The sequence below is a fragment of the Glycine soja genome, chromosome 7, assembly GCF_004193775.1.
Source record: "Glycine soja cultivar W05 chromosome 7, ASM419377v2, whole genome shotgun sequence".
Lineage (NCBI taxonomy): Eukaryota > Viridiplantae > Streptophyta > Magnoliopsida > Fabales > Fabaceae > Glycine > Glycine soja.
In genome coordinates, this window is record NC_041008.1 from 10,661,450 (window position 1) to 10,671,686 (window position 10,237).

The 10,237-nt window shown below is 34.8% G+C and overlaps 1 protein-coding gene across 1 annotated transcript; it reads right to left on the bottom strand.

Moving 5' to 3' along the window:
• Window positions 1-5,580: 5,580 nt before the first annotated feature.
• LOC114418721 (eukaryotic translation initiation factor 3 subunit B-like) lies at window positions 5,581-9,861 on the bottom strand. Its single transcript, XM_028384203.1, has 11 exons — window positions 9,605-9,861; window positions 9,280-9,517; window positions 8,974-9,120; window positions 8,376-8,504; window positions 8,130-8,258; window positions 7,962-8,045; window positions 7,747-7,871; window positions 7,450-7,648; window positions 6,798-7,327; window positions 6,496-6,604; window positions 5,581-6,209 (listed from the first exon to the last, which is right to left on the bottom strand). Exons 1-11 carry the CDS (start codon window positions 9,724-9,726, stop codon window positions 5,865-5,867), a joined length of 2,157 nt encoding a protein of 718 aa, XP_028240004.1. The 5' UTR covers window positions 9,727-9,861; the 3' UTR covers window positions 5,581-5,864.
• Between the last annotated feature and the right edge of the window lie 376 nt (window positions 9,862-10,237).

Here is a 10,237-nt window from a genome sequence, read left to right on the forward strand (position 1 = left end):
GCAGGAATTTAAAGATGTCTTTCCCAAGGAGATTCCTCATGGACTGCCACCTTCAAGAAGCATAGAACATCAAGTTGATCTCCTTCTAGAAGCTTCATTGCCTAACAAGCCAACTTACAACAGCAAGCCCCAAGAGACTCAGCATAAGGATGCACAGGTCAAAGTTGAGTATGTGAAAAGATTGTATGACCAAGTGAAGGTGCAAATTGCAAAGAAGAATGAAAGTTATACTAAGCAAGCCAACAAGAAAAGGAAGGAAGTGGTACTTAAACCTGGTGATGATCCTGGACATTTGAGGGCAAATGTTTTCCAAGAAGGAGGGAATGATGAGAATCCTGAAATTGGTCAAATACAGGCTAAAGGCCGAAGTGGAGAAGGGCGAAGGCCCAAGTGGAGAAGGATAAAGCCCCCAAGTAGAGAAGGATGAAGGCCCAGAGGCAGAGACACTATCAAGACTATTAATTGTTGCTGAAGGCCCAGATTAATTTGAAGGCCCAAGTTAAATATGTTTTTTAGTTATAATTTTTATTTATTGTAATTTTGGCCCAAACTATTTAGAAGGCTCATGTCTATTTTTATCTTTTTGTTCAGATACACTATAAGTATTGGTTTTTGTTTTGAATAAAAAATACTTTTGGGCATTTGATAAAATTTGGTGAGAGTTTCTCTCTGAGTTCCTTGTTGAACCAATCTCAGACTTATCAAGGTAATTCTTGTGGCGTCTACCCGGACTTATCTTCCTTCACCGGAAGTGACGTCTACCCGGACTTATCTTCCTTCACCGGAAGTGGCGTCTACCCTGACTTATCTTCCTTCACCAGAAGTGGCGTCTACCCTGACTTATCTTCCTTCACTGGAAGTGGCGTCATCCAAAAACTCTACAGCCTGTATCAAGCGATCCGCTCCTAGTCAAGATCACATCATGTATCATAAGTCTGATTTTCAGTTTTTCCATTAAAGAATGCTTCTCAATTGGATGGATATTCGTCCATGAAAACCAACCTGAAATCAATTGAAGGGGCAAAATGATTAATTTAATATTATTTTTTAGACCTTCAGATAAAAATTCAAATCTACTTACAACAATTAAATATTGAATAGTTGGAAAACCAACGACTTCAAAAATTTAACCATCTTCCGAGATTTTAGGGAGATTCAACAAGACACTAAGGTTGCAAGCATTTGCATAATGGCATTCCTAATATATTGTTGGACAATGGAAGCATTGTACTTACAAGTTACAACTAAAATCCAAAAGCAGATGCAATTGCTACATCTTATATTCCCTTCTTTATGTTTTGTAGCATATTTTACTCCTAGATGATGATTTTATTTTTTTGAGAAGCTAGTAAGGATGATGATTAGTTGTGGTGTTTCTTCTTTCTAATCCTAAGAAAGTTTGGATAAAAAAATAAATAAATACAAATACTCCGTCAAGGAAGAACAAAGTTGTTTCTAGTCTTCCTTGCAATTATTCACTAACGGAAAAAGATCAAAGGTCTATGTAGCTCGACGAAGTTATCCAAGTCAAAATCTCAATACAAAGATTCCAACATCACTAACCTTCTCGTTAAGGTATTGTTATTAAGGCGGGAAAAACAATACAAAAAAGAGAATTCACCACGAAACCTAAAAAAAAAACTACATCAAGGTGTTACATTGTCAACAATTATACCTTGAATTTCATAGTTAAGATTTAAGAATGACCACACAAAATCCCCCACAGAGACCTTTTTCTTCAGCCAATATTACTCTAAATTAGTAGAGGGAGATGAACCATAATTTGACAAATTGTATCACTCACCAGTTCAGACAAGTTCAACTCAATCATTCCTCCATAGAACACCAAGTAAACAAAAAGCATATAAAAGAAAACCATGTATATTTGCACGAGTACAAAAACTACAGTTCTAGAATAAACGCAAAGTCTCACCGCAATGATTGGGAACCACATAAGCATTGGAATCATGTTATCTAACAACTTCAAATTGAGCTTCAATCGCAGCTTCCATAGCCTCTCACTCACTCTGCTCTTTGAGTTGCTCGGCCAAGGCCACGGAATCCAGCACACATTCGGAGTGTTTCACGGCGAGCGACGCCGGACGTGGTGGTGGTAAGGATTTGATGAGCCCTAGTCAATGGACCATTGTGGAAAGGAGGAGTGTGTGGAGGCAAAGCCTTGTCGCAAGTAATGCATTTGGAAGGTGTGGACGAATAATTTGAGGCATTTAGAGCGTTGGCTTTTTACTTCAGAGCAGTGCCACGACATTGGATTTGCTCTTGGAGGCGTTGACGGAGAGGTGGCCTTGGTCCCTCTTGCGACGGCTTGGGAACACTAGAGGGGGAGTCGAAGAGTGAGAGGGGAAGTCAAAGAGTGAGAGTGTGAGAGAGTGGAGGGAGAAATGAAATATTAAAAACAGTAAAAAATACTCCAAGTAAAAATCGTCTTAGAATGATAGTCTTTTAAGATAATTTTCAAAAATTTGTGGTAAAACTGTTGTATTTATTTACAAAAATATTACCATATTTTTTTTAAGTCGATTTTTTATCAACCGACATAAAATCAACATCTAAATAATGATTTTTGTAATAGTGTACTATCAACAAGGTGTCATGATTTCTGGATCGTCAAGTACTTTAAAACTTTCCTTCATCTAGGTGAAACTTATTAATCCTCATCTCCCATGATTGAAGGCAAAGGGTCTTCAAGATAAAATTTCTAATCATGACAGATTGCATGAGTAGCATTATTGTAAAATGGTTTTCTCAGATGCTGTATCTCTCAATAATGTGTTGTATAAGTACATGAAATTGTTGCTAGCAACTCTAGCCGATACGTTAAAAAATAACAAATCTAAAATAACAACTCCTATATATTCTATATAGCAGCTTGAATTTAAATAACAAAGTGTTTGTTAAGGCTTGTTAACAGCAGTGTGTTACAACGACAATTTGTTACGATATTAATTATAATGATAATACTTGATTAAGACGGAAAGAGAAAGACACTTGATTAAGACGGAAAGAGAAAGACATTAGCCTGTAAACATGTACTCTCTAATTTCGGTTCGTTAACAATTCTATGAATTAAAAACTTTGATTTATTTAACAATAATGTGAAAAGTCAATTAGATAAATGTTGCTTCATCATGTTCTTGCAAGTTGGAAGAGTTTTGTTTAATTAGCCTGTAGTACATATCTTTGATTAATTCTTCATCCATTTTCGATTCCTTTGGATGGTGTGTCCCTTCATCAAACAAATTAAAGCAGCATGCAAAGAGGATTAGATCGGATTGTGCATATATGGGTCACATCATTTAAATTCCATAAATTAAACAAGTCAAAACTATAGGTGCTCATATATATCCTCACTTTTTTGGCTTTCTCTAAATATAGATTCGTTTGTTTTGCATTAAACGTCAAACAATTCAAGGGGTTGTGATGAATATAAAGGTAGGTTAAAGCATGAATTTCTGGGGGACCTAGTTGTATGTGCCGTTGTTGTATTTCTTCTTCAAACTCTTAATTCCTTTCGATCATTATTTTTTCTCTAAACTCTGAAATTTATTTACTTGTTGTCATTTATTTTTCTCTAACTTCTACATGATCTTAGATTTGATTTCAATTTACATATCAAAAGCACTTTACATTTCTAATATTTTATCTTTGTTCGTATATCAAATCGATTTATTTTCAAAGCATGTTATTTAGAGATCTTATTGTGTTTACATTTCAACTTCATTTATTAGTCAAATTTTACATGGTCTTTACTTGTTTCGAAAACATCTGTTCATGAAATACTATGTCTATTCTGAAACTATTGTCGTGGATATTAAATTATCAAAATGAATATTTTCAAATTGATATAATAATACATGATTATGATAAAATTTTATGTGCACTCGATTGATCTCATGTTTTTTTAATTGAAAGTTATATCAACAGTTAGTTTAAATAAGAAAAACTTGCTATTGCAATTCTGTCACAATACTAAATAAAATAAATTATTTGTGATTGATAAGAATTAAGTGTAAAAATATGATAAATTACATTTCGATTATTTTAACAAATTTCCACCAAAAATAGGGACACAATTGTCTCTATTTGATAGTTATCAGGTGTTCAGGCTCGGGTTTATTTTTGTAAGCTCATCATTTACCATATTGCTGGAGGATTCATACTTGCTGAACATGTATTTCTCTGGATTGAATTATACCAGATTGGGTGATATGATGCTCATCTTTGAGATACATTCTGCGGTTTTGTGCAATGCTTGGGAACATGTAAGGTGCTCTATCACAACATAAAGGTCCCGATGGTGACTTGGCTTGATACAGGTTTTATAGGCTTTTACTGTTTTCTTTCTCTTGTTGGTTTATATCTTTCCTTTTGGTGGATCCACGATCCTTTCTGCAGAACATATTTTGGGTGGTGGGATAGGTTGTTGGTAACTGGGGTTATCTCTTATTTATATCTTCATTTTGATTTAAATAAGTTATATCCTTTTTTTCCCAACCTTGTTATTCTTGCTCTTTATGTATTTCCTTGGTACCTCTTTTATCTTAGAGATCATGAATGTCTCTTAACCCATTAAGTCAATGTTGATATGTGACTACGAGTGATTTAAAAGAATTTTACACAAAATAAATATCAAATACAGAAATTTTGGTATCTCTCGTACAATTTTTATATAATATACATAGTTGTTTGTCGATAAAAAATAAAAACAATAAAAAAACTACTTATAAATTTCACGACTCGATTGAAAGAATTTTATCTTCATTTTGTTCATATTTAACCGGGGGAGAACTGTGTAGACTCTATAGGGAGTAAGACAGGTGATTAGATTTCCTTCTTTTTGTTTAAGAGGTGACTTGATTTTCTAGAATGCAAGAAAAAACAATGTTAAAAGGACTTCGTAGAATTAGAAATAAGTTATTTGATTTTATCTGTTTCAATATGTAATCATATCTTAAAATATATTAATCTTTCTCACATTAGATTTTATTTGTTTTGAAAAATATTTTTCAGAAAATTTATGTTCAGGAACTACTTTCCAAAACAAATGTTTCTTTTTAACATTTGGGAAAGTACTGTCCTAAACACTTGTGTTTTACAAAGTTTTTTTTTTAATGTTAAGAAAAACATATAAGACAAATAGGACCATTAAAAATTTCGTAAAAGAAAACTTGTTTAGCAGTGAAGCAATTGAAGTGAATATATATATAAACCAAATAAACAATACAATTTCATTATTTCTAAGATATCGGATTTTTTTTGTATGAGTAAGAAAACTGCCTTTTTAGTCTTACTAAGTTATATATTTTTTAAAAGTCAGATTTATTTTTCAGCTTATACGAAAAAGTAGTTCAAGAGATTGTCTCTAATAAATCATTCACTTACAAAAAAATAAAAAACATTAACTCTTCATATATACAAATCACAATGTGACCTAGAACTGCATTTGGATAGAGATAACTTAATACTCAATCGATAAATTCTTATCATAAAATTGACTTTAAAACTTATTAGGAAAAATTAAAAATCAAAAACACCCCCAAGTACAATCACATTAAAACCTTTATGCACAAACCCACATATAATAATAATAATAATAATCTAACTCCACATTTCTTCAGGCATGTTGTTAGTGCGAAGGAAGCGAGGAATATGAGTGAACACTTCCCGCCCAAGGAGGCAGCAAAAATGTCTTTCACGTTAAATTTGACAATAAGAAAAAAACAAAACTAATGAAAGATTACAAAATTGGGTTTTACAAAGATGAAATCGAAGTAAGCTGCCCAACAACTATACCTCGACAAGTGAATAAAATGTTCGAATCCAAGTCCTCCCAGCTAAAAAACTCACTCTTGACCATACTCAAGGTGAAGGACCTCTTTTGTTACATCGATCACTTCCTCCACCTCGATGTCCTTTGCCTCGTATTCCTCCTCTTCATCGCTAGCCTCTCCATCCCTGAGCTTTTGCCTCTGTAAACTCTCTTCTTCGTGGATCTGCTTCCATTCATTAACCCACTTGTCCCACTCTTCCTTCAACATCCTGCGCTTCTCACGCTCCTGTTCACTCAGCAGCAAGGAAACATCTTGATCTTCTGCCTCGTATTTCTTGCTGTATTTCTTCAAGTTCTTGGCAATCTCTTCCTCTTTCTCCGGAGTCAAGAAAGATGGTGGCCTTGGTCTCCATAAGAACTATATAGCAAACAAAAAATAAGAATGTGTAGTTGATTACACAATAAAGGCATTCAGTGGTAAACATGCAGATTAGCAATAATAAGGACTACAGCAACAATTTCAACGATGAGTAAAATTCTGCTATAACAAAAATTTATACTACCAAAACATCGATTCAAAATTGGAGCATTACAATGTCCAAAACCTATCACCGTATGAACATTCACACATGATTCATTGTACCATGGTAATAATATAATAAGTATAATTGCCAACAGTGCATCAAGTGCAAATGTCGAAGTACCTGAAAGAAGTGATCCTTCAGAATCCGATATAGATGCTTGCCATTGAAAGACCATATATTGAAACCATTCTCCATTTCATGAACTGAAGTCACCGCAGTTGCAACATATCTACAGTATAAAGAGAAAGCAATATAAGCTTGGGATAATTAAGAAACCAACCATAAGCACTTTTTCAGTAAAATTGCAATTATCAAACACATGATGACAAAGGTAAATACAATTTTAAACTGATTTTACAAAAGATTAACCTATAAACTGCCTTTATTAGCAATATCATTACTCATTCAGATAGACCATATACCTTCCAGTTGGATCCCATTCAATATCTGTTGCCATAAAATGTTCAGCAGTAGCCATGGTTTCAAGTTCATCAACGTTGTAAAATTCCAACTGTCCATTGAAGCCTTTCAACCCAGCCAGTACAATGTAGCGACCGGCAGGTGACCAAAACAGAGCATTTGCTTGCTTGCCCTTCAGAGTAATGAGTTTTGAAACTCGGCTGTTCTGACCAGTACGCATGGAATAAATGCTAACATCAGGCTTAGGGTTATCACCATGAATAACTGCAAATCTGTGACCCTTTGGCTCCCAAGCAAACGCAATGATCTTATCATTCTTATTCTCAAGCTCCAAAACTTCAATTGGTATATCCCGTTCTTTTATACGGAAAAGCTCAAAGCCTGTGTATGTGCTTTTTTTTGTTTTCGTGTACCTCTCTACATTAACAGCAAGGTAGTCTCCATTGCTTTGCCAGTAAATCTTGCAGTCACTGACACTGAAAAGGTTCTTCTGCCTGAGTTCCTCTTTGCTGGGGATTTGAATCAGACTAACCTATAAATATATCAAAGAACATAGATATAAAATAATTGATAAATAATATATGACCATTCATTATGATACCCAAGTAAAACAAAACTTTAATCCATGTACATGAAAGAAAAAGACAAACTTACCCTGGCAGGCTGGTTACCGCCTCCCATCTCAGGAACAAAAAGAGCAATAATTGGATCAGTTGGAGACCAGCAGAAATCCATTATATTTTCAACCTTTAAAGATTTCTTGTCAACAAGAGAAAAGGTCTCTGCCTCATAAACGGAGAGTATATTTTTCCCCATCCTTGCAAAGTATTTATCATCTCTTCCACCACTCCATCTGCAAAGACAATGACAAGAATGAATAACTGCATTAGACACATGACAGATGCAAAAATAATTGCATGAGCTAGATAAAAATAAAGAAAAAAAATGTACTTGAAAACAGGCCATGAAACTCCAGTGACACCCCCAGCACCTCCAACTGCAAAATCATCAGCACTCCCTTTGAAGTCCCTCATCACTTTACCAGTCCTCACATCAAATATATTTATCACAACTCTCTACAGAAAGGGAAAAAAAGAGTCTGTTAGGAACAGTGTCTAAAATGTCTAAAATACTATTAAAAGAAAAACAAAGAAAAAAGCACTCACATTGGCATCTCGGGGATTGCTTGGTTCATGGCTGCTATATGTTACCAAATACTTCTCACCAGGCGAAAAATCAATAAGTTTTACCTATAAATATAAATAATCATTAGTATGGAAAAAAAAACCAAAACTTTTGCCAAACAATGATAGAAAGCAAATCACAAAGAAAACCTGAGGATGTGCATATCGCATAAGTCTATTAAAGCTTGCAGCACCTCCCCAGACTGCTGCCCCCTGTCTGTGAACAGTGGCCAAGTATGTCCCCAAAGGAGACCATTGCACAAAACTCTCTGTCCAAAACTGTTATTAAAAAAAATACATGAACACCCATGCCAGCAGCAATAAAAAAATCATGTAAAAGTAGGGCACTTGTAAATATTAAATAGTACAAGATACTGAAATAAAACGTCCACTCACTGCACGCTTATAAACAGGATCAGGCTTTAAATGCCTGGCATCGTTCCACAAAACCTCAGTATCCGAACCAGCACGAATCACAAACTGGTCCCTGGCCTTTGCATCAGTGAGCCAGTGTTGAAGATTTTCCTGTAAGAGATACCAACACCAAGGAGCATCAGAAATATCAATAAGGTACAAGGTTCCAGAGCAAAATCTACTAAATCATAAATCATAACTAAAATACAAACATATATTTTTCAAACTTTAAGCTATACAACAAGTAAAGCAACTGTATTCACAATTCCACATAGAAGGGTGGTTCGTCAGAAAACCTGAAAGTGCTTTAATTCATCTAAATACTAATATAATAATAAATATCAGCAGAACCACATTAAAAGGGAGCCAGTGCCTATATATTGTATAACATATTATGAAAGTGCAGCTAGCAGAAAGCATCATATAATCCAAATTATCATAGTAGCAAAAGGCAACAATTGAGACAAAACTAGGCATAAGTCATGGCTACAATAATACATTACAATATAAGCATAACAACCTCTATAGAGTAAGAGGCAAAATGTAGAAAAATAAGCATATGTAAACATATGAACCTTACCCCTGGAGCATATGGCTTAGTTTCAGGAGGAGCCCACTCATTAGGCACCTTCATGAATCTGTCAAAGTCATCAAACATGCTCACGGCAAATATGTGTGCCCGGTCCAATTTGTACCCATGAGTCTTCTCTTTAGCAAGCTCAGCTTCCTAAGAAAAAATAAACGCCCAATTTAACCACACCCAAATCAGAAAAACAACATACAATTCAACATCGACTAAAAACACAATTGACATCAAAATCACTAACAACAAACAATATAGGACAACAATTATTTTTAGATTACATTGAAGAAAGAGCGTGTATACCTGAGGGGTATTGTACTCAATGAAGCAGTAACCTAGGGTTTTCTCGGTTTCAGGATCAACCGGCATCCAGAGGCCATCCTCCTTGATAACACCAATTTGACTATAAATTTTTCGAACCACTCCTTCAAGCTTCTCGAACTTCTCCCTCGGAACCACGGGGAGGTTATCCACGACAATGATGTTACCAAATCCAGACTCAAACTCGAGATTCTCCTCCTGGTAAACCACCTCGTCATCACTGTAAAAAAAGAAAAGAGTCAGAAAACCGCAACCCTAGGGTTCCGTTTCAGGGGCCAGAACCTAAAAAGGGCGAAGTAGTTGATACCTGACGATGCCGCAATCTTCGCCGGGAGGGAGGCGAATGGCGTCGAGATCGAGAGTGGAGAGATCGACGCCGAGACGCAGCGCCGTGTCCTCGATCTCCTTCATTACCATGACGTCCGCCATGACTGTAGCAAGCACAGTGTTATCGTTATGGAGGCAGATGGCGGTGCGAGAGAGGGTTTGCTTTCTAGGGTTTTCTCCAGTTTCTGAAACGCAAAAACGGTGCGCCGCAGGGTCTAAGGATTGCGTTTTGATATTCTTTATAGGTTTCTCTCTTTATATTAATTCTAGGTGTCACTCTCTTTTTTTATATTAACTCTAGAATTATTATTAAAATTAAAATGCTGTCAACATTTTTTTCTTATACTGATATTAGGTGTCTCTTTTTTTATATAGTTTATGTAGTATAAGTTTAATGGGTTTTCAGTCAAAAAGTATTGTGAATTTTATATTTATTATTTTAAGAATTATCTTTTAAATGTATATTTTTTTATTATTTGTAAAAATTAAATTTATATTTTATTTAGGTGGTTGTAAAAATATTTTTTAAGGAATTTTGTGATGTATGTTTTTGGAATAATAAAAAATTTAACAGGTTGAATTTATCTTTTTTTATTAGAAAAAATACTTGTTT

Coding starts and splice junctions, on each gene's coding strand:
- LOC114418721 (XM_028384203.1), bottom strand. CDS start 9,726: ATGGCGGACGTCATGGTAATGAAGGAGATCGAGGACACGGCGCTGCGT. Junction 8,046..8,129: donor TGCGATATGCACATCCTCAG/GTTTTCTTTGTG, acceptor TTATATTTATAG/GTAAAACTTATTGATTTTTC. Junction 7,872..7,961: donor GCAATCCCCGAGATGCCAAT/GTGAGTGCTTTT, acceptor CCCTTTCTGTAG/AGAGTTGTGATAAATATATT.